We start from the raw sequence: 26,176 nt of genomic DNA, 5'->3' as shown, positions 1-26,176 counted from the left end.
ACCAGGTAAGAGAAAAGAAAGGTTTTGGCTTCTTACTTCTCAAACTGTATAAAAAAATATGGGAATTTCCTGAAGGAAGGAAGAAAGCAATTTATTCCAAAATAAACTCTCCACAAATATGTGTATATCATGGAAAGGAGTAACTTTCAGACACGAACTGAAACAAAAATTCCTTTTGAAAGAACTACTACCATGTAAACATTCAATTACTCGAATGAAAAAATACTTTTGAATCAATTACTTCTATATAAGCACTGAATCTTACAAAAACCCATCTTCATATTCAGTTTGTTTTTCAAACAATTGTTACGGAATTGAATCAGATATGATTCACAGGAATACTCCACAATATAGTCAATGAAAGAGGTGAAATTTCACTTACATTACTTATTACCTTCTCATCACCAATCTGGATAACATTACACTTACAATTCATTCATGAAATTACAACTTTATGTAATTAGTGAGTTGTACTCATGTCGTCAATGACGGTACGTAATGACATTATTCGATTCAATCCCAGACATAGGAATCTTGTTTAAATTGAAAATATTTCTTTTCCAAAAATTAATTTTTACCAAAAATATACCCCTTTCAATTCAGATGAGAGGAGAACATAAGAATACCATAAATCTGTAGAGGTTTCCTAACTGAAAATTATAAACAACCCGACAATCAAACTACTTCACTTTATGTAAGATCTGCAATAATAATCAAAATACTACCACTGTTAACCACATTTCTTCTTCCTTTTGATGGATAGAAAAATTCATTCCAAAAATATTTTTCCATGAATATATTTTTTCACCTCGTTAGCAACGCTACTGTATCTTATCTTATAGTTGAAAGTTAAACATTAAAATAAAGCATGCGTTGTGCTTCTCAGCAACACAATTTTTCAACCTCGCTCCTTAGAGAGTGTTTGTATGTGTAACTAATTCATTCCGAATTGTTGTGTATCAGTAAGGATGGTTAATTCATTTATAGCAGTTTCAATAAGCTTATTTGTTCTGAACAATATCGTAGAAAATGTGGTACGTATAACTCTTGTCATATTCACTATACGTTTCCATTTTTCATCAGTCTCGTGCTTGATTATTCCATTTTCGGTTGAAGGTTGGCTGACGTCTTTGGCATATTTATAGTTATCAAGAACTGTGAAATGTTTTGATACTTTTACCAATCTAATAAATAGTTTCAACAAGAATATATATGCTCTAATAAAAACAACTCCAATTCAAAGCCAACCCAACCAATATCACAGAATTTATAATGCAATGTCAAAAACAAGTTTATCTATACAGGTAAATATCCGACAATCTTCCATATCATTTAAATTTTCTAATATCATAAACTGATGAGTCTGATTCAATTGAAGTTTATTTTTAGCATTTGTATAAAAACTCATTTTTGAAAATTTTTTCTTTTTTCATTCATCGCTAGACACGTTTCTCAATCTATTCATTTCACCTAATGCGTCTTTGTTGCATCCCTACGATATTTGTTCGTGCACCACCAAACTGTCCTTAACCTTTACCAAGTTTTATTTTCAGAATTGATATGATAGCCATCTTATTTCGCAACATTTCGAAATTTTTTCTCTAGAATCTTTTAATTTAATATTCACATTATTAGGGTGCATAAAAACCATAGCTCACCAGTTATCTTCATCAAATTGAGCTGAGATTTCATATAGACGTTAGGTTTGGATGACAATGCATACCCTCATACACTCTCACATTACGGATATCAAATGAAAGAGTCGCTGAAGAGAAAATTAAAAAAGCATGATGTCATTTTAAGCCGTATTGGGTTCATATCGCCCATTAGGTATACATCCCTATAACGAAGTGAACCACGAGGTAGCATTAATGCAAATCTCTAAAATTATCGAAAACACATTTTCTGGAAATCAAATCTTTGAAATCTTGCACTGTTTCGTTCAGAAATAAAATACAGAAAATGAAGGCTACGTATAGAATACGAATCTGTAACAATGATGATGCTATTAATTTCAGTGATCATCCGAAATCTAAATTCAAAATGGCGATTTGGCAAACATGTCAAATCGCCTCCGCTGCCCTGGCTCGAAAGCCTTACAACTAAACATCTTTCCTCTCTCCAGCGCCACCACTGTCAGGGGAATCCCTACTCCTCCGAACTCAATCCCCTTTCGTGCAGTCGGCGCGTAACGCCGGCTACACGAAGAGACGAAACCAGCGGGTTTGAAGACCCACTTTCTTTTATTTTCCAATGAAATAAAATTAATATTCATTCTTCAACATGAAGTCAACTAACTGCATTTCTCTAAAACACACTAGTCACTGACAAAAAAAGAAAAAGAAAAATAAAAATAGACATTGAAATACTTGCCACGATAACCTCCAGAAAATATTTACAATCTAGGTTCACACACAAGTCCAAATTTTAGTAGTATGCCAGGACTGGGACTTGAAATCCATTTCTTTTTTTTTTCAATTCACACCCCTAAGTTGCATTCCTCTGTTTTCTCGTTCAAGGCGCTCTTTCCATTCACACCATCCACCTTCCTCTCCTTTCATGCATCTCTCAAGCACATGCTCTGCCGTTTCAGGCTCCCCACAGCCACAGGGACACTGAACCTCCGGTCCCAGGTTGAACCTGGCTAGGTAACCCAAGAAGTTTTCATGCCCCTTGAACAGTTGGAGAGCCTTCTTCGACAGATTGAGAGTTTCAAACCCGACTATTTTACAGTATTTGTTCAACAGCCGCCCAGTCGTTCTGTCTTCCCATTCCCTCTGCCATTCTTCCGTGATACACTCTTTTATCTTTCCTCATTCTTACTGTCCATTCTCCTCACATTCCAAGTAACACTTTCGAGGTTGAGGTTTCGAGTTGTCTCTTCATGGGCCTTTTTATTGCCAGGGTTGCTGCTCTGGTGTCCCTTGCGCCACACAATTTGGGTCCGTGCCCCCTTTCTCTCCTTGCTTCAACCATTGTCTGAATCATGGCCACCCTTTTATTCTTAACTTGTATCACATTCATCCGCTCCACAGCCATGGCAGAATCACTGAACACTCTCTCGCTCTAATTATTGCTTCATGTACTTATCACTTTTTCCATCGCAATCAATTTTACCTCATTCACGCTGCCCTGTTTGGTGATTCGTTCATTTCCTCGTACCCAGTCACCCTCACTTCTTTCGGACAGCAAGTTGATATTCGTATACTCTACTTGTCACATGTCTGTTGGTCTGGCCTACATATGTTCTATCGCAATCGGAGCATGAAATTTCATATATACTTTGGGATTCATTGACAATTTTGTCCTTGGGGTAACGGAGAAATGGGAAATTTTATTGTTGGCGGTGAATATCGTTTTTATGTCCTGTTTTTGAGAATTCGGACAATTTTGCCAGTTACACCTTTAATATGGGGAAGAGAAGCTTTGTGGGGAACGTTGTTGTCTTTTGAATCTTTGGGATTGGACAGAGATTGTTTGTGAATCCATTTGAAGGAGAGCTGATTTGAGTTGAGCCAGCTCTTCTGGTTTGTTGTGGCGGTCTGTGAGGTTGATAGATCTGTGGATGAGAGAAATCAAAATAGAGTTGGTTTGTGCTGGATGATGGCGGGAGTTTGCGTTGAGGTATCTGTTTGTGTGTGTTGGTTTCCTGTAGATCGTGTGGGTGAAGGAGTTACTGGTTTCAATTCTCATTGTGAAATTTATATTTGAGAGTTTCGAAACCTTGGGGCCGTATATACAAAAGGTAGTAACTTATTGGGATATATATATATATATATATATATATATATATATATATATATATATATATATATATATATATATATATATATATATATATATATATATATATATATATATATATATATATATATATATATATATATATATATATATATATATAGCAATGAGCTTCGAGCGGTGGCAACCGGGCCTGCAGTTGGAGATTATGAATCGGTGCCATCGTCGGATTTCGTTTCATTTGCCGACTGGTTTGAAAACACCTCGTGTTACATATTCACGCAGTTGATACACTGCAGTAAACAACACACTTGCTCTCTACGGCTTCAATGCACGTATGTATTTTGCTTATCCGCCAGCACTAGCGGCTGATGTGACGTCTAGTTTGACCACGCCTCGTTTCGGTGAACGCCACATTCAACTATTAATTTGAAGGGGAAGACAAAGAGAGGAAATTCAGTTTTTTTGCAGATGTACTATTTGAAACATAAACTTTCAAATAATGAAATAAAAAAAATTTGGTAAATGAGCCCATTCAAGAGCCACTGGAAGACAGCTGTTTCAGTCTATTGGGGATCGTCAGTACCGGGCAGGCGCTCCTCGATTAAAGACAAAATGTGAAAAACCAAGAAAAGTACTTGATAAAAATAACTGCGTAAACGCAAGCGAAACATAAGTGGAACCACCTATTGGTGTAACGCCCAAGTTAACTTGCCAAGTTTTTATGACAGTGTTGGTGGTTTGACCAATCAACCGACAACTGCGGTAGCAGAAATTTGGGAATCTAACCTGAAATGCCATCAGAATTTGACAAAGGTTATTGCAGTCAAGCTGCTGGAAAATGATTCCATGAAAATCAAAAGATAAATATATAAGTACTTTCTGATCATTCCCACATTGATTTCAACATAGGTGATTCCACATATGTTTCGCTTGCGGTCACGCAGTTATTTTTATCAAGTACTTTTCTTGGTTTTTCACATTTAGTCTTCAATCGAGGACCGCCTGCTCGGTACTGACGATGCCCAATAGGCCGAAACAGCTGTCTACCGATTGCTCTTAAATTGAAATCAATGTGGGAATGATCAGAAAGTACTTATATATTTGTCTTTTGATTTTCCAGCAGCTTGACGGCTTTAACCTTTGTCGATTTCATATCATTTCTAGAAATATTTGGATTCGTTTTCCGATAGCATTTCAGGTTATCTTCCCAAATTTCTGCTACCGCAGTTGTCAGTTGATTAGTCAAACCACCAACACTGAAATAAAAACTTGGCAAGTTAACTTGGGTGTCACACCAATAGGTGGTTCCACTTATGTTTCGCGCGGAATTGTCTACTCCCAGAATCACTGGATGAACTGCTGTTGTCGACAGATACCCCCACAATTGCTGCTGTTGACTTCAACGCCAAGCAGAATCTGTGGAACAGAATCACCAATGCGAACGGCCGAGCGCTCCATGCGCATGCTGACAGGCATGAGTATCGAGTGATGGGTCCAGGTGAGCCTACGTTCTACTGTGGGGATAACAGACCTGACGTGCTTGATGTTGCACTACTCAGGAATGTTTCCATGTCCTGCGAAGTGTACACTTTGTCGAAACTAGACTCAGATCATACTCCAGTCATCCTGATGCTGGGTGATGATCCCCCTCCCCAAGACTATCGCATGAGATTATCCACGGATTGGAAAGCCTTCAAGACTCATCTAATGGAGACACCTACAGACCGCGAGGCGCTTCAAACTCGCAACGGTCTCGACGCGGCAGTGGCAGATTTCGAATTGTCTGTGAACAACGCTTTCCGCGCGACCACAACCAGGACAGAGTGTCCTCTGCGAAGCTATAATGAGTTTCCTCCCAGGATAAAGAATCTTATCCGGGAGAGAAATTGACTTAGACGAGTTTATCAGCGGACTCTCTACCCTGGGGACAAGGCTGCTGCTAGCAGGATAGCCAACCAAGTCAAACAGGCCATCATTGACTACAGAATCGAAAGGTGGAGTGAATGTTTGGAATCTCTCGAACCTGGGGATGATGAGCTATGGCGAGTCACCCGCAGGTTCGAGAAGAGGAAAACCGCTTCCTTTCCTCTTCATGGACAGCGCGGCATCTGCTACTCCCCCGCCGGGAAGGCGTTGGCCTTTGCAGACACAATGGAGAATCAGTTTCAACTCAACGTTGATCCGGATGATGATATTGACCGTGATATCCAGCTGGAACAAGCAGTTCAGCGAATCCTTAGGGAGAATGATGACGATGTGATCCGTCCAGCTTCGGAGGAAGAACTGAGGGGGTACATTAGAGCCTCCAAACCCAAGAAGGCTCCGGGAATTGATTCAATCAACAATAGGTTGCTGAAGCAGCTCCCGGTGAACTTTATAAGATACCTATTGGACATAATAAATAGCTCAATCGCCCTCAGATACTTCCCCCGAAGATGGAAGCATGCCGTAGTCGTCATGATTCCGAAACAGGGCCAGAACCCGCTGTTTCCCCAGAGTCATCGTCCAAATAGTCTGCTTTGCTCAACGGCTAAGCTGGCCGAAAGTGTTGTGCTGCAAAGACTAACCGAAGAAGTTGAAGATCGAAATGTTCTGCCTGATGAACAATTCAGTTTCAGGAGGGCACACTCCACCGAGTTGCAGGCCTTGAGATTGGTCGAAAACTCCATCTCAGAGCTTAATAATAGAAAGACAGTCCATCTTATCCTCCTGGACATTTCAAAAGCCTCCGACCGAGTATGACACGAAGGCTTATTACATAAAATGCTCGATTTCGACGTGCCTTGGGGCACGATACGGTGGATTAGGTCCTGTCTGAGGGGCAGAACATTTCAGGTCCGAGTTGAAGGAAACCTGTCTCCTGTCAGGGAAATCCAAGCTGGAGTACCTCAAGGAGCTGTGCTGTCTCCTCTAGTGTACAGCCTTTACGTGAGCGACCTTCCGAGATTCGATCACGTGAAGGTTTCCCTATACGACGATGATACGGCTTTTCTCGCGTCTTACATGGGTCGGGGGTTGGCGGTCGTCTACATGCAACGCGCATTGGATGACCTCGAACGCTGGTACCTGGAATGGAAGATTCGGGTGAACCCAGGAAAAACTCAGGCGATAGATTTGGGGAGGCGTTACGTTTTTCCAGATACAAGAGTCACGATTTCAGGCAGGGAGATCGAACGGCAAACGCGAGTCAAATACCTAGGTCTTTGGGTGGATAGCCGACTCACCTGGGTAAATCACATTGACTACATTAAGAACAGAGTACAAATGAGGATAGCCAAACTCTATCATCTGCTCAATCGAAAGTCTAAGCTCAGTCTTAGAAATAAGATTTTATTACACAACACGATGTTCCAGCCTGTCATTATGTATGCTTCAGGTGCTTGGGGACAAACCGCTCCGTCAAACCTCTCCACTTTGGAGAAGTTGCAAAATAAACTTCTCAGGATGCTGGTGAATGCTCCTTGGTTCGTGCGGAATGAAGCCATCCGCAGAGATTTGAAGCTGTTAACTATACGGCAGTCCATTCAGTAGAGGAATCAGAGAGTTTTCGAGTCAGCGGAAACTCATGATAACCCACTAGTCAGGGAAGCTGTAGATTACACTATAGACGACCCCACTCGATTCAGAAGGCCCCGTCGCTCGGTTGAGTGAAGGCTCCACGACGTCTGTTAAAACGAACAGTTTGTTCATCAAATACCCCAGTCAGGAAGGGGTACACAAGGCCAGAACGGCATAGATGTCATTGACCTTTATGCCGTCACCAAAACACCCTACGTCATAAACCACTCCTCCTCCTGAAGAAAGACAGTTGAAAGGGTAAGGGAAAATATTCCAACCTGATAAAGATGAAGGTGACTATCGGCACATTTTGTCTTCAATCGAGGACCGCCTGTCCGGTACTGACGATGTCCAATAGGCTGAAACAGTTGTCTACCGGTGGCTCTTAAATTGAAATCAATGTGGGAATGATCAGAAAGTACTTATATATATATATATATATATATATATATATATATATATAATATCATTTCATATCATTCATATGACAATGTGATTTTTTAAGCAATGTGAAAAAAACCACAGAAAATTGTTTTTCACACTTTTTGTTTATTAAACAAAATTCATGATTCTGTCTCCATTTTAGAATACCTTACAACTACCTTTGTACTAGAATTCATTATAAGTGGGGACAAAAGTCATTATTATTATCAGTTGAGGAAAATATCAAATTGGAGTTATTGTGGTGGAAACAGGCATTTAAAAAATTAGCTGCCACATGATGCAAAAGAATTGTCACTGAGAATGTATTCGAATATCTCGTAAACAGAATGGTACAGTTGCGACAATGGTGACAGTGCAAATTAAAATTCAGTTATCAGAGATATTTAAATATTTAACTGTATTGTGAAAGTAAGTCTAGCCTCAATTTTTTTATAATTTCTTGCTTCGAAGGAAATAAGGAAAGTCACTCATAAATTTTTTTTATAAGTAAATTATTTGAAATACTATATATCTTCAGTTTTCATTGGCATCCTTGAGTTACGCACCGCTACTGAATTTTATCTTTCATTTGATAGTTAAATGTTAAATAAAGCAAGCGCTCGATTTCTTATTAACATAATTAGTCAATCTATCTCGGCAAAGAATAGTTGTGAATCTCATTCTGTATTCTGTGCCAGAGACGATGACTTATTCATTTGTGTCAGTTGCGTTAAGTGTAACACTTTTGAACAATGTTATGAACAATGTGGTGAGTAAAAAGTAAAACTTATTGTCTATCAGTTTTCCATTCTTTGTCATTCTCGTGATTCATTATTTCAATTACTGACTTACGTTTACGCTTTTTTCCTTCATCTAAATGAAACTCATTTGATATTTTGTTAATTCCAGATTATTTTTGAAGGAAATGTGTGATAAGGTCACACATTTCTTTCATTATAATAGATTATACCAACATTATAATAGATTCAATCGAAAGATAGGCACAATGCGTACGGCAGCTCTTCGTCGGTATGCACTATGGGTTTCGTTCAAAAAAACTTTTCAGTATCCTGAAATTTTAGTAATTGAACATTTTTTATAGAGATCTGAGTTGAGTGCCACACAGCTAATAAATCAAATGATACGTGATATGGTCGACTGTGAAACCAAATCCAATTAAATTGAGTTCTTTGAATCACAGCAGTGAAGTGAATCTATAAAAATTATATTTTCTGAAGAGTAGAAATCAAAATATGACTGTGCTCCAAATTTGTCAGGTAAAAATATCAGTAAAAATATTACTTATAAGATTCATGTCATAGAAGAAAATAATTATTAGGAATGGTGTCAGAGTATACTTAGTTTAGGTTAACATTGTAAATGGATATCTACTGAAAATTCAATAAATGTATCATGTCGATGAATCAGTAGGTATTTCTAATGCAAAAAATACTTATTTTCGGAGGAATGAGTCAAGTGTACCTGAGTAGTACTTGCCTGTTAGTTTCTCGTCGAGCTGTAGCTGTAGTTTTCTTCGATCAGGAACAAGACAAATTTGGAGCACGTATTTTTCCAATTGATAAAATGGACTTGGACTCTCTTTTGGACATGGACAATGACATTTATCGAACTGGACGAATAGAAAACCCACCATTCGGCAATCAGAGATAGAAGTCCTTGTACATTCCTCTTCAATGATTCCAGAAAAGTTCTGTAGGAACTTTTCTGCTGAAAAACTATAGATGAAAAGTCTTCAACACTAGAACCCTTCCCAAACGAAGGGTTCCGTTAACCAAAATATCACGAAAAATGTTTTCAAAGAGTTGGCGTCGCCCGTTCTGGAAAAGTGATTGTGACTCCGTAGAATCACCAGGAAGTGCAACCTTTTATGGAACTTTCAAAATCTATATATGAAACTATATTCGAAACAATTTCGTTTAAATTCTTGAAATTGGACCAGACGGTTCACCACTAAACAAATCTCTTCTCGAGATACTTGTTCACCACTCTCTCCCAAAATGCATATCCTTGCCGTTTTTATGATCAAGGATCACCCACCGCGTTAGTCTATTCTGAGGAATTCACCGAAATAATGTTGGCAACACCTCATTCCTGACTTTCGGTTTAACGAATATAAAAATTCTACCTCGAAGGGATACGATTGAATCGGATTAAAAAGTTACCAATCTGTGCCAGAAACTAATTATCATATGTGTATAGAGAAAATAAATAACAAAAGACATTCGAGAAGACCAGAACTTTTTATGAGTACTAAAAAAGAAATGTTTCATTTATAGATATTTTGTTTTCAAAAAATAAGGAGTGAAAATCTTAGCGAGGCAAAAGATATAATTTGTATTGCCTACTCCACAGGAAACTTTTATTAAAATCATCTAGGATTACCATCGGTAACATAAAAAAGTAGCTTTCTATGAACGCTACAAATAATAACCTTTAACTGCCCACTATACTGTACCAAACCATGACCGCAAACGTACCGGCACATGCTAAAAATATTCTTTCATACGATTTATATGAACCAACGCCCATTCTTCGTGGTAAACTCTTCTACACGTTCACACTACGCTGATGAGTGAGCCGAAATAACATACAATAATTCACATTACCTACAGTTGTCAAACGGGTTTCTAACGGTTATCATACCCGTATGATACGGTCATTATACGTGTTGCTCATGGGCTTAGAACACGGTTCATCCATTACAGTGGGCAAGGTAGACCGTGTCGTATTATTTGCCGCGTCTAATACGGTCCTAGCACGGTCATGGTTTGGTGCGGTATAGTGGGCAGATACCTTCAACGCTATCGTTATTGGTAGCCCTCTTCATTCGTTCACTTTCAATGCATAAGGCGAAGATTTCATCACCACATTATAATTTATGGAGAAAAAAAGCAAAACCGTTGTCACTTACTCTTCAAAGACAAATACCCCTATGAAAACATAATGAAATCTTCGGTTTGTACAATATTCTTTTCAGCATTGTCAATTCAGGTCTATTTTCTGTCGTTAGTTTTACGTAGCTACTCAATTTTTTTCATATAATATTTTCATTAATTATGAATCATAATCGATGTTTTGTTAGGCTCCAATTCAAAATTGCTCCGTGCAATAGTGGGCTCGTTTTTACTTACAGTTATGTGCCAAATGAATAATTTTATTATTATTATTATAATTATTATTGTTTCTGAGGGTTGCACCGATAAGACCCTGTTTCCAAGAACCCGATGCATCCGGATGGGTGACTGGCATCATCAACCAATAATCACTCCCCACACCGTGTGGTGAGTGATCATTGGGTCCGAAATTCATAGGTGTTTTCTGGCGTTTAATCGTATTCGAGCATGTTTTCAAAAATAATTCGAAGTCATAAATAAAATGATTCGCCAGAATGGAATGATTCAATATATGTCAGATGTCAAATTCAATAATAAAAATAGACTTTTAATTTTCTCTAACGTCAATTATAATCGGGTTTGTGCAAGTAATTATTTTCCAGCTTTATTTTGTACATCCTGACAACGTATTTGATAAAAAGTTTTCAGCAATGTATTAACTATAAAGATCAAAATAAAGCAGAAACTGACAACTGACGTAACGTAATGTCAAACTTCGGCTCGAAACCAAACTCACGCTAGTTTTCAATGATCATGAATACGTTTCAAATCCTAGTTGATGTGACGTCATCGTTTCAACGCTGGGATTGATGTATTTGAATCAAAGACGAATACGTTTTGAATGCGTTTTCCGCATTTGTCTGGCTAAGATTTCTGCCTCAATGCGGCAAGCCGGCGTGATCTTGAGAACCAAAAGTACAGTATCATTTAAACAAGGACTCAAATAATCAGGAAAACCATCTAAACAGAATGATCTAGATAAAATCTTCGGAGATCGAAGCGGTAATCTCCATTTTTCATCCGTTTCTTCTTCTATTTTTGGACGATATTCATCTCACCAGGAGCTGAAAACTCTATAACAAATATCTTCCCACCCAAATAATCGGAAAAACCATCTTAACAGAATGATCTAGATAAAATCTTCGGAGATCGAAGAGGTAATCTCCATTTTTCATCCGTTTCTTCTTCTATTTTTGGACGATATTCGTCTCACCAGGAGCTAAAAACTCTATAACAAATATCTTCCCACTCTGACAGTCGGGAAGAACTACATCAGGCCTGAAGGTACTTGTCATTCCCCACAACGGATTCAATATCTATCGGAGCGTAAGGATCATCAATGTCTCGTGAATACCGTAGAAGTGCCGAAGATAGTTAAGTCAAACAATACACTAGACATACCGACAGGAAGTGCATTAGAGTCTCAGGTTCCTCACGGCAGACACCTGGTGTCTTATACGGGGGTGGTCTGAAAAGGTCCCGACCTAAAAAAGATACAAGTAATTTTTTTAATTTTTTCACTCTTCAACATAATCTCCTTTTGACTCTACTCACTTCTCCCAGCGATGCTTCCATCTCTGTCACTTGTCCAGATGTTACTCGGCGTATTTCTCTTCAAAATAATTGTTCACGAAAGTGATTGCCTCTTCATTTGACAAAATAATTCGTCCTTCGAGCGCAATTTTCGGATGAGGGAAAAGAAAGAAGTCGCTTGGGGCTAGATATGGTGAGTAAGGCGGATGGTCAAGCAGTTTAAAGCGTAGTTTGTCGATTTTCGCCATGGCAACCTCTGAGATGTGAGATGGTGCGTTGTCTTGGTTAAATAACATTTTTTTCTGCAAATGTAGCCGTTATTCTGCAAATTCTGCCTTCAGTTTGTCAAGTGATGATTCGTAATTTCATGACTAAACAGTCGCGATCACTTTCTCAGCCGAAAAAATAGTTCTTGCTTTTTTGAAGCCGGTGTCCCCTTTGCAGTTCGATGTTTGGACTGTATTTTTGTTTCGAGCGTATAATGGTGTATTGAAGTTTCATCTACGGTAATTATTAGGTGCCAAATCTCGGATTTATCGCACCTAAACTGCGCAAACAAAGCGTTGGAAATGATCATTCGAACATATTTTTGATCTAACGTGAGCAAACGTGGCACGTAACGCGCGGACAGCTTTCTCATGCCTGAATGTTGATTCAATACGTGACAAACACATTCATGTGATATGTTCATAACCTCTGCTATCTCTCTCACTTCAATTCAGCGGTCGCCTTTCATCATTTGGTGAACTTTGGTGATGTTTTCGTCGGTAGTTGCAGTTTTCGGGCGTCCCGAACGTTCATCATCTCCCAAGCTTTTACGGCCACGTTCAAATTCAGCTGCTCAAAATTTCACTATGGGAAATGATGGTGTAGAGTCCCCATACACAGAATACAACTCATCTTCAATTTGCGTAGGCGTATTGCCTTTCAACAACAACTACGTAATGACAGCTCGATACTCGAATCTGTTCATTTTCATAAAAACACTCAGATGAACTCACTCAAACGACTGTGACGTAACACAGAAGAACGTTATATTCATTTTACTTTAAAGAAGAAACACCCACCATTGTCAAAATGAAGGGAACCAACGGGATCAAAGATGTATCTGATGATAGGCAGACACAATTTGTGGAAAGCAATTGAACTTCAGCTGGGAAGAAAAAACAGGCTTACCGAAAGATATACATTTGGAAAGATGTGGTGGGACAAAAAAAGTATGAGCCATCACGGGACTAGATGTTCAATCATTAAATGAACATTTATTTTCATCAAATACAGAAATTGAGAATCCAAAAATTTATCTCAAATTATGACTTCGGTAATAGTTATATTCTATGTTGCCTCTGACGGTATCACATTTGGTCGATAAAAACTGAAATATGTTACAAAAGTGTTCGATATAACATTATTATCATTAACTCTGAAAAAAATATGAAATATTTATAGAAACTGGTACTATTGGATCAATAAAATTTTACATAACATTGAGAGTATACCTTGTCTGATCTTGGTGATGTCAAATTTCTTATTTTTGAATTCAAATAGAACAAGTTGTGTGTGAGAAAACATCGAAATTTTTTATTTGTTTCAATGACCTATTTATGTCATTATGTGTGAAATTTATCAAAGTTCAAATGTCCTTTCAAACGTCCAATTTGTCCATGACTCTGATGCGTGAATCAGGCTGAATTTGATCGATGTTATGGGTAATGTAGCTTTGAGGAACGCTGTGGTTTGTGGCTCATTCGCATACACCTGCGACTTGAAAAAACACACAACAAAATCTAACCGGGTCAAATCGCACGATCTCGGTGGCCAGTTCACATCACCCTCACGTACAGAATGTCCAATGTGGCATAAGCTGTGTAGCACGTAGCGCCGTCCTGTTGAAACCACATCTCGTTGATGTCCAGACCATTCAATTCAGGCCAAACGGAGTTGTTAATCATCGACCTATAGTGCTCGCGGTTGACAGTGATGGCCTGGCAAACGTCGTCTCCAAAAAAATATGGATCGATGACGCAGCCAGCGAACATCGACAGGTGACTTTTTTGGGATGCGTTGGACGCTCTCGGCTCTCGTGTAACTTAGTGTCGTCCCAAATTTGGTTTGTTCACGTACACATTCATTCAGAAATGGGCCTCATAGCTAAACTTGATTTTTGAATGAAAATTAGGGTCAGTTGCTGACTGCTCGAGAGCGAACAAACGTCGTTATCATTAGTCGTTTACCTTCAGTTCCTGCAGGCCAAAGACACGCCACAAAATTCACCAAGTTGTGGTCTGCGAATGGCGGCAAAATTGATTGCTTTGGATTCTCTTGCACATTCTCACAGACAGCTGCGATGTTCTCGGTAGATGTTGCATTTCGTTAACGTACCGGTAATGTTTGTTCGTTTACTGAACCAGTGGACTCAAATTTATCCACCACACATTGCGAATAGACCTCATGATAGGACGATTAAGGCGACCGTAAAATGGGCGAAACGCACGGGTACGTTGCTCGAACGGAACACCCATTTTGATCAAACAATTTATTCATTTGCAAATGTTGATACATGCTATATCCTCTTATGGTGATTTGGCAAAACAGACTGAATAAATGACAACAAAATTGACAAATGTAGCTTCATCAAGATGACCGTTATGAATTGTCAAAGTTTGGAAGTCCCTATTAGAAGATTGAAATATTCATAAAAAATATGTTGTTGAAGTATACATGAAAAAATTTTAATGTGGCTTTAATATACTAGTAAGCTCAAGAATATTAGCTAGTTATTGCAATATATTACTGAAGATCCTAAATTATAGATACCTACCAATAATAAATATTTCGTTTGTTTAAAGGTGATTGACAATGTTTCATGATGAATTTCACTAGTTCGGACTTCCATTGTCTACTATATAAAATGATTTGAAATTCCTGAAACAACTAAAAAAGAAGAATTGAAAATGAATAGCTGAAAATAAGAATTATATTAACCAAAATAAACCTGAAATGAAATGATAGTGAAATAAAATACAAGTAAAAATAGAAAGAAAATAAAAATAAAAAGTGGAGCGATTCCAAGTCACGTTAGTTCACGACGTTTCGATTGTTAGTATCTACAATCGTCTTCGGGTAATGACTGGACTGATTCCTCCGAGAGATGACTATTTATAGGTCGTTCGAGTACTTTCACTTATCCCCGCTTTCCATTTTCCGCTTCACTGGTTCCGTGGGAGATGACCGTTGTTGGACAACATGTATGCGGCTTTCTTGAATTTTCTCCTAAACCAATGTTCCTCTCTGTGCAAGATCTCAGCTTGGGACCACTCGATGTTGTGTTGATGGGTCCAAACATGGTCTGCTATTCCTGATTTGCTGGTTTCCCCTCGCTGTGTGTGTTTCTTGTGCTCGGCAATGCGAACATTCAATGGCCTCTTAGTTCCACCAATATAGGATTTTCCGCACTCACAAGGTATCCGGTAAATGCAATTCTTGGAATCGCAGTCCGCGTTTGATGGCCTGGTTTTCGTGAGGCTGCTACGGATTGTGTTACCGGATCTGAAGCAGGTTCTGATGTTGTACTTGGAACCAATTCTTCTTATCCTCTTCGATAATCCTCTGATGTAGGGAAGTGCAAGCACTGGTTGTGACGGCTTCTCTTCCTTGCGAGGACGACACCTTGACGACACCTTCGTAATATGGAACCATGGGAATACTGAACTAGACGCCTTCCTGAAACACATCAACAGTGTGAGACCTTCCATCAAATTCACAATGGAGAAGGAAATCCACAACGAACTGCCATTCTCAGACGTTTTGGTGAAGGGGACCGACACTAAGTGGGAAACATCTGTATACCGAAAACCCACTCATACGGGACAGTATCTGAACCACGAATCCAACCACCATCAATCGACTAAAAGAGGAATCATCAAGACACTATTAGACCGTGCTTTTGGGCTCTGTAATACGAAGGAAGGTCTCGAGAAGCAACTAGACATCATCAAAAATTAAGCCGTCAGAACCAGTGCTTGCACTTCCCTACATCAGAGGATTATCGGAGAGGATAAGAAGAATTGGTTCCAAGTACAACATCAGAACCTGCTTCAGATCCGGTAACACTATCCGTAGCAGCCTCACGGAAACCAGGCCACCAAACGCGGACTGCGATTCCAAGAATTGCATTTACCGGATACCCTGTGAGTGCGGAAAATTCTGCATTGGTGAAACTAAGAGGCCATTGAATGTTCGCATTGCCGAACACAAGAAATACACACAACGAGGGGAAACCAGCAAATCAGGAATAGCAGACCTTGTTTGGACCCATCAACACAACATCGAGTGGTCCCAAGTTGAGATCTTGCACAGAGAGGAACATTGGTTCAGAAGAAAATTCAAGAAAGCCCCATACATGTTGTCCAACAACGTATTCAGCCAAGCCAGTGTAGAAATACGCAACATATGGAAACCCATCATCAAGCGAAAAATGGCCAACTCCCGCCAAAACGGTCATCTCTCACGGAATCGGTGAAGCGGAAAATGGAAAGCAGAGAAAGTGAAAGTATTTCAACGACCTATAAATAGTCATCTCTCGGAGGAATCAGTCCAGTCATCACCCGAAGACGATTGTAGATACCAACAATCGAAACGTCGTGAACTAACGTGACTTGAAATCGCTCCACTTTTTATTTTTATTTTCTTTCTATTTTTACTTGTATTATATTTCACTATTATTTCATTTCAGGTTTATTTTGGTTAATATAATTCTTATTTTCAGCTATTCATTTTTAATTCTTCTTTTTTAGTTGTTTCAGGGATTTCAAATCATTTTATATAGTAGACAATGGAAGTCCGAACTAGTGAAATTAATAAATATTTCAATACAAATTCCATCATCATTAGAGAATTATTCAATTAATTGATTTTTTGCTGTTCCTGTGAATAACAAATAAAAAAACAACCATACGGTACTCCCTATCATGAAATTTTTTCTTCAAGCAAGTGTTTTAGTGCATTATTTTTCAAGAGAATGAAATTAAAATTTAATCATAATTAATTCAAAGATATATGCTATGGAAATTGTGTAAATTTTAATCTACCAAGAGAGTAGAATTCACTGACCCTTGAGAACACCAATAATATGCGGGCTCAATGCACATTAATGAAAAAGATCTTTGCTTCTGCTGTTGCTTTGATGAATACACACTTCAATTATAGAATATATGACTATGATTAACTCATTGCTGACTTGCAGGATGCTGCTTACTTTCTTACTTTCTGTCATAAATTATTACGTTTAGACATATTATATTTTCAATTATTTTCAAAAATTATTTTTTTTGGTTATGTAAACTGTAGTAAACATAACCGTATACACTATAGATATTCGAGATCAGTTTGTCGAGAGAGACAGCGTTACGCCAAACCAGTAGAAGGAGAAAAGGATAGTCGCTTGCGCGTGGCAACCCGTCGCCATGGGATGCGTCGCCAGACCATCAATCGGTTTTACATGCGACTATGGATGTTTCACATCATATTATCACAAGTTCACGTCGAGCATTTCCAGAAGGCTGGTCCACTGGGTTGGAATCGCTATCTGATTAAAGAAAGAGACTGCTAATTGTTCACTTCGAAAGTGTTGATGGTTTTGTTGAGCCCGATTTATTGGTTCAAAGCATTCTGTCGATTACCATAAAGATATGAAAGGCGATATATTTGGAAAATATTTTCAGCAAATATGTAATATAATGAGCTTCCTTGGCGTGCGCTACCTATATTGTTGTAGATAATGTACCGTAAGATTTTTTATCTTAAAAAGTTCTAAATAAAAGTCCGCGATAGCACATATCCATCTCTTATGTGGTAGCCACTATATGCAAAATACTGAGTAAAAAATACGATTGAATTGGATACTGTTTTTACAATGCACATTTTGAAATATCTGTCAAATTACGATTTTCGTTTCTAATATCCAATTGAGATAAACTTTGTATTTTACACTAAGTAATTTGGATGAATCGTTCAAAAGTTATCACGATAATTTTAACTTGGCGCAACGCAGTGAGCCATTACGCGTGGCGTATACTAAAAGACGACGGAGGACGATGCGCGGAGGTAGAGAGGCCGTCTAAGCAAAGTGTATTCTGCTCGAAAGGGTTGAAAAACGAAACAATTCCTTCAATATTTTTTTCTTACAGAATGGCATGAAGGTCGCTGTGTACTATGAAGCCTTGTGTGGTGACAGCGTCGATTTCATTACTCATCAGTTGTATCCGCATTTTAGTGAATTGTCCGACTACATAGATCTGGAATTGATACCCTACGGAAAGGCAGTGGTAAGTTTTATATTATTTCAGTTAATCCCCACTGAAGCTGATTTCATACACTCTGCTCGTAACATCCGCATTTCCATGTTTCCTTGAGAAGAAACACAACAGGCATCTATCATAATGGGGCACAACAGGAAATAACAAATCACAATGAACCTTTTTCTGAAGTACGAAAAATCTCTCACTAGCAGTGCTAGTAGTTCGGTAGGGACAAACACTGCCTAATCCTCATATAAACATATGGTAAAGTACAATTAAAAAAGAATGTTTTTAACAAAAGAAAATGTTCCTGGAGCAAAACTGAAATTTACAACTTTGAAGGATAACAATGTTGTAACATTAAAACGTTGGCTTGCACTGAAAAAAAAGTGAATTGAGAGACAGGTTAGTATACAGACTCTAGTAAAAGAGTAACGGTAGATTCAAACTGTAATAAAAGAAATTTAAAATAATTATGAATTTCAGATTTATTTCTGAGTGAAATATGTATCAAATATAGATGGTAATGAAATTATTTTAATTAAATATAATAAATGAATATGATTTAATAAACGATTGAGGTTATATCTCATTCTAATCAATAGTAATTGACTATGGAAAATTTACTATTCATTTCATGTTTAGAGCATACATATGAATATTTATTTATTTTTTGCACTGTTTAATCCACTCTCCTCGAAGCATGTATCCATTTCTTACATCTAACCTCATCAATACGGGGTTTTATAAATGGTATAAAAACACGTTTTCTTCCGGATATCGATTATCCGACGTACAATTCGCCAAACAGCAATGCTTTGCTGGCATAATCCTAGCATAAAATAATTTTTTTATATCAGATTCATATTTTTAAATAATAAATTAATATTACGTAAATAACACTGTTTTACATGTGAATAGTTTGTTTGTCCCTACTACTGGTGCTGCCTCTCATGACACGTTCGCTGTACTATTCCCAAGGAAAATTCTCATTGCGAAGTTAGAACCTATACGGCGGCAATCCAGTATTATTTGCAAAATGTTTTCTTCTAAATAATGGAAATAAAGGAACGCTCAATCGCTTCTATGATTCGATTGAGAGAGTTTGTATTCCAATGAAACTGTAATCTTGTCTAATTTCATTATTCACTTGTGTATATGCCTTTGTGAAAATCGAAAAATACGTCAAGTTCGAGTGATACTCGATTTTTTATCCATAGTTGATGCTTTGCCTTTCTAAAGATTCAAAAGTGGAATGTACTTTTGATAAAAACGTATTGATCCAAATGTCACATGGATTCCTTCCGAACAATCATTTTCATAACCTTTTGAATTCATCAATTAGGAACTGAGTATTACGGGAGATTTTTCCCAACATCAAATCGTTATTTCAACACCTCGACACGTGTTTCGATCACCAAGTGAACATTTTCAAGAGGAAGACATTCCTTTTGAAGATGATTACTTGGTTCCAAACAGTACACCACAAATTAGGGACTGCTCGATTCCACAAAAGGAATAATTTTCCCTTTCGAAGACTAGCGAACCGACTCGCCATTGCACAGTTTGCAGGACATATATGCCTATATTTTCCCCAGTTATGGTTTCACTTCAGTTTATCAATGAAGAAGGTTTCCATTTTCTTATGAAAGAGATACTATCAAGATATAGTGGCTACAATTGTCACCTTCAAATTTCTAGAAATATCCAGGATCGAAAGTACTCGAGAGCGTCCCACAATTCTGGAAACACCACTGTAGATGATAACAGAGGTACCTAACTCAATTGAGAACCTGAATTTTGTTCACCTGTGACAACGTAGGTGTGCTAATTTGAAAACCAGTAAGTAAACTAGATCGATTTGATAACATAGCAGGTTACATCTGCATTGCTTATGCTAATGAGTTTCCAAGGATTCCAAGTAATTGCATTACCAACCCTTGCTTGCATAGTGCAAAATTTCCGTATCGTTTTGATTCGGGAATTTGTGGTTGCATTCCAAGGAATGGTTTGAAAACGTCGAATCATTTTTAACTAGTCAAGGACCTTTCATGTGCAGCATATCCTTTTGAGAAATTTCAGCTACATTTTCTCACATAAACACTATTACACTCCGAACACTTAAGCTTAAAAACTCTAGATTCATCCATTTTTTACACTTGATTTTTAGCATCAAAAAGGAAATTAGATAAGCTGGCATGTGGTCTGAATGCCACTTTCACATTTTCTGAAAAAAACCCACAATTGTCTCTGTTCTTCCATCAATATTTGTCAGTTACAAATTTTTTGATATCTGAATGTTTGATCTGGAGGCATATTAATCTGTACGTGAATTCGAGGCTTTGTTTTCCTAATAACTCTTGGATTGTGTCTGCAATGAAACCATTTAATGTCCTGTCTGTATAATTATTTCAAAACTTGCATAACTACAAGATAATACTTCTCATTGACCGTACAACCATGTGTAAAGAACTCCTGATGTAGTAAACCAAAGTAATCGAAGAAAATCATGAGTGAAACCATGAGTAAAACCTTGATATTTGATCGAACTTGACCTGTTTTTTCGGTCTTGACTCTCCTGGGCTATTCCATTGGGACGATTGGACTTTGGTTTCCATGTCATAAACATATATCTATGATTCATCACCAGTTATGACTATTCCGAACAAACTTGCATCGTCGTTGACGTCTTTCAACAAACAATTCCTGAGCGATGCTCATGTAACGATTTTTTTAAAATTCAGCAACTTTAGAACGAACTTCGCTGTCACACGCCACATGTTCAAAATTTTCGAAAAAATTGCTCAAGCCAACCGGTATGCCAAGATCCTCAGCAACTTTCTTTACTTTCTCAGCATTTTCTTCGGTTGTTGATATGATAGGACGTCCAGGGCGAGCGTCATCATTTACATCTTCTCAACCTTTTGTGGCAAGCTTGTACGAATTGTAAACATTTTTCTGACTCGGAGTACAATCACTGTATGTCACTCTCAACATTTTATTTGTTTTTCAGCAATCGATTCCTTCGTTTACACAAAATTTGATGGGCATTCTTTCTTCCAAGCAGAAAATTACTGAACACAAAACACTTCTAACTTTTATGCCTCTCATAAACAGTGTAAACATGCCAAACAGCTGAAACAGTGAACATATGTTCAAGACGGGTGTACCAATATGAAATCGAAAGTATGTAGCACGCGAAATTTGAACATTCACCTTATTTGTTGGACATCTCACTACATTACAAGATGGAAAATCTCGTAAAAGAACTTTCGATGTCATAATGGCAATCGCCATTATGACATCGAAAGTTCTCTCTCTTATCTATATCGATATATTGATACCATTGGACATATTTTCGTCAAAAACCGTTGATAAGAAAAATGTTCCTTGATGTGAAATAAGGTGTCAAACGGTTTGGAACTATCGGTAAAAAATTCATTCATTCAACTTCCATTTCTTTCCAGTTCGTATACAGTGTGGTCCACTAACTCTGCAACAAAGGGGAAACTTTTTAATTTTTGTGCATGTTCCAAAACTATACCAAGTGTACCTGAAATGGCTTTATGAGAAATACCATACAGGACAGACCAAAAAATATAAAGTTCGTTCAGGAGTAAAGTACCCTTATTTCAAAAAATACAGAAATATGTTGAAAAGAAAAGTTGCTTGAAATTAGAAGTTATGTTCAGATACGAAGTCATGGCCTGCTATTGAGATTTTTTTTTTAAAAATCTGAATTACATCCGTCTGATACATATTTTTACTATTTTGATTTAATATGTATTTGAAGTAGCCACAATCAAATGAGTTTGAAGTATTTTTCATCAAATTGAAGTGTTTTTGTACAATTTACTTGGATTTGTATTTTTTAGGTGACCGTCAACTTCATGTTTGTTGCAACGATATTTAACAGAACTCTAGAATAAAACAAATACTCTTTTTGATAAAAAATACTCCAAACTGATTTGATTGTGGCTACTTCAAATACATATTTAATCAAAATAGTAAAAATATGTATCACACGGGGGTAATTCAAAATTTTCCAAAAGAAAAAAAATCTGAATAGCAGGCCATGACTTCGTATCTGAGCATAACTTCTAATTTCAAGCAACTTTTCAACATATTTCTATATTTTTTTAAATAAGGGTACTTTACTCCTGAACGAACTTGATAATTTTTTGGCCTATCCTGTTAGGTGTTTGTCATAAAGCCATTTCAGGTACACTTGGTATAGTTTTGGAACATGCACCAACTTTTGTCAAGAATAAAATTTTCTGAGAAATCGATAATAAAAAAGTTTCCCATTTGTCGCACACTTAGTGGACCACACTGTATGTTCATAATTGATTAATTAATCAAATTTTTGTGAGAATCAGTTAGGTGATTCCTGAGAAGTTTTGTTGTTATTATCAAATTTTCATCAGTTTTCATGCCGAAATAATATATAAATAAAACTGATTCAGTTACTTTTTTCTTCAGCATAATTATAATAATGGTAGCTACGAGTTTTCGTGTCAGCACGGCCCCTCAGAATGTAAAGGAAACAAATTACAGTCATGTATTCTGGCCCACAACGACGATCAACTGAAACAAGTACAATTCGTCAACTGTATAATGAGACGAAGGAGTCGATCTTCTTCCTCGACTGTTAAGGGTGTAAGTATTTCTGTAAATTTATACTTTTCTTTGAGGACTCATATTGTTACATATTTTGAAGAAGAGACGAATTTCACGTGTATTGCAGTTGTACTGTTATTATTTTTCTTGTAACTATGTTCTTGCTGCTCGTTAGTATGTTCATTCCTTTCTGCGTTTATGTGGAATAAACTTCCAAATGGATTTGAAATCCAGTAATTCAAATCCAATGTGAATCGCTACTTTCTACCAGGCACCGCTCTTGGAACGCCTTTAGAATTTTCTTGTAGTGCTTGTATTTTGTCTTAAAAAAACTGAAATAATTTTGAAAACCTAATGGAGAAGAAAAAGTTTCATTCGATAAACATTGGTAAAATAACTCACCTCCACTGACAGAATATTATTCCAGAAATTTTTCATGATTGAAATAGTGATGAACATGCAGTAACTCAATTGGTGAATTTTCCCGTGGTTTTCATAATGATACGTTTTTGTGTAGGTAATTCAATGCTCATATTTGTATATCATATGCTCATATATGTATATCATTGTGAAGAGTTTTTATTGACATATTTATTTTTTTCGGCAATGATGATGGTGATGATGATGATGATGATGATGATGGGAGAGAGAAAATCAAAAAGAAAAACGCGGCACGAAACCAAATACTTTTGCTTGAACAAAAGCCACAACCGGTATTCCAAACAGCAATGCTGATATTGCCAACAGCTGGAAAATAAGGAAGCCACCATTCAAACCGAAATAAACTGAGAGGATGTGATGTGTCACAAATTGGTTGTATCATCGATGCTTGTGACCAGAATAACCATCATATTTAATATTTCGTTTGTCAACTAGATACATAATCCAGAACGCATATCATCGTTTCAAAATAAAGAATATGAATTATCAGGAACTGGATAACTTATATACATCGGTAGTAGGTAGGACAGAGTCAGATGCTACAAATGCAATACGGATTTATACAGATGGCTCAAAAACCAAAGAAGGCTCAGGATGTGGAGTGTACTCCAGATCACTAAGCCTAAGGATTAAGTGGGGAATGGGAAGAAATACCAGCGTGGTCCAAACAGAACTGGCTGGTATATCAATCGCCACAAAAGAAATAACCAAGAAAAGAATTTCTGGCAAAAACATAACAATCTGCACTGACAGCAGATAAGCACTATTAGCCTTGAACAGACAGCGTGTTTACACAGGGTTATTACTAGAGTGCCACCAAGATTTAGCCAAAGCCTAGGTAGATAATAACATTATCCTGAGGTGGGTTAAAGGGCACGACAGGAGTTAAGGTAATCGCATTGCCGACTCTTTAGCCAAGGAAGCGGCTGGACTAAGAATTTTAGGACCCAGTGGCACCCACGGCCTGTTGACTTTGACAATTGCGAAACTAGTCGAATGTTACCCCCATGCTCAACCTTTAAAGAAATGGGATGAAATCAAAGAATGTAACCTTGCCAGGATCCCCTTGGGCGACCCTGGGAAGCTGGCGCCGAAGAAATATCTGGCGATGACCAGGAAAAATCTACGCCTTACAGTAGGATTTCTGACTGGCCACTGTCAGCTAAGGAAACACCTACATAATATGGGGCTAGTGGACACACCTCTATGCAGGATGTGTGAACAGGAAGATGAGACTATCAGGCATGTCCTGTGCGAGTGCCCGGAGTTATCGTCAATAAGAGAGTGTGTGTTCGGCGAGTCTTGGCCTACACCTGCCGATATAAAGGAGATGTCTCACAGCGACCTGTCCACCTTCCTGGAAAGGACAAGATGGACGATGACCTAGAAGGACAACTTCTCGGGAGGATATACAATGGGTCACATGTGGCCTGAGTGCGTGGGCTTACACTCACCCTCCCTACTCTACAGATACAGATACATCGGTAGTGATGTATATCCCAGAAAGTACAGGTTTAGTTCATATACCACGACCAGTAACAAATAACTAGATAAAGTCGAGTGAGTCATCAAAATAATTGTATTTGTTGAGTCTACAGCGTATCAAAAAATTGTTTTTACAAATATTTCAACCTAAATTCATGTGGCATTCAATAAGAGCCCTCAAAAAGCCTGAATGCGTGTTGGCACATATGTAAACTTGTTAGTTTAGTATGTTTCTCCGAAGGTAATATTACAACTGAAAAAAAAAACTTGTAGAAACATCATAAAGTGTTTTAGCAAATCATACACTGAAATATGTCCATCAATAAAGATACTCGTAATCTTTCACATATCTAACTCCTATAATTTATAATCTGGTGAATTTCTAGTTTCAATACAATATGTTTGTTACATTTTGCCAACCCATTTGAAGTTTTTTTTTTCAATTCAAATATTAGTTTCAGATCATATTTATTCATGATGATTTCATTGTTTACAGTGTGCTAGACAATACCACCTAGACGTCGAAAACTTTGACTCCTGTTCAAAAGGATCCGAAGGCGACAGACTCTTAGCAGGAATGGGAGATAAAACGTTGGCTCTTGATCCATCTATTTCTTTCGTTCCAACAATCATTTTCGATGGGAAATATAACGAAGATGTACAGAATGATTCCTTGGTGGACTTCGTTGCTGTTGTTTGTAGTAAAATAGGTGGAACAAAACCCTCCATCTGTGAAAATAGACATTTACCGAGAAGATTGTGGAATTAATAAAAAACAGAGTTTAATGTACTAAAGGTTTGTTTCTATTCGACTGTATCCTGTACCTTGAAGAATGTAGAAGAGCCTAATATTTTGTGAAAAATCAATATTCAGCGATTTTCAGTATCAGAGAGAAATTTGTCGAAATGAAACAGAATTCTTTTGAAACTGCCCCCGTACTGCCGCAGCCTTTATGTCCCTACATTTTGAATCTGTTAAATCTTTGAAAATATTGATTTACATTATATGTTGTGAAGGGACATATTCATCTATATTAAATAGACAATGTATTAAAAGTACCTATGTATTCAAAGCCATTATTTCTCGAGGATAAAAGTGTTATTATAGATTATCCCTAAGAGATAGACATATACCATCGTGGACTTTTTTGTAGACCT

At 37.5% G+C, this 26,176-nt stretch overlaps 1 protein-coding gene across 4 annotated transcripts; it reads left to right on the top strand.

Moving 5' to 3' along the window:
* Positions 1-873: 873 nt before the first annotated feature.
* On the top strand, positions 874-25,813 carry LOC111513333 (GILT-like protein 1). Of its 4 annotated transcripts, none has more exons than XM_023169534.2 (4): positions 874-1,034; positions 18,362-18,499; positions 22,955-23,131; positions 25,515-25,813. In XM_023169534.2, the coding sequence occupies exons 1-4, from the start codon at positions 969-971 to the stop codon at positions 25,785-25,787; spliced, it is 654 nt and encodes a 217-aa protein (XP_023025302.1). In that variant the 5' UTR covers positions 874-968; the 3' UTR covers positions 25,788-25,813. The 4 variants fall into 4 exon arrangements, 3 of the variants coding, with proteins under 3 accessions (XP_023025302.1, XP_023025303.1, XP_074038841.1); XM_023169535.2 differs by lacking the exon at positions 874-1,034 and adding an exon at positions 1,187-1,304; XM_074182740.1 differs by lacking the exon at positions 874-1,034 and adding an exon at positions 8,336-8,494.
* Positions 25,814-26,176: the final 363 nt, after the last annotated feature.

Source organism: Leptinotarsa decemlineata, unplaced genomic scaffold, assembly GCF_025532065.1.
Source record: "Leptinotarsa decemlineata unplaced genomic scaffold, Ldec_3_MD MMD2_tig00026328_RagTag_RagTag, whole genome shotgun sequence".
Classification (NCBI taxonomy): domain Eukaryota; kingdom Metazoa; phylum Arthropoda; class Insecta; order Coleoptera; family Chrysomelidae; genus Leptinotarsa; species Leptinotarsa decemlineata.
Note: the sequence above shows the minus strand (reverse complement) of the source record. Positions and strands in the feature narration are given on the sequence as shown.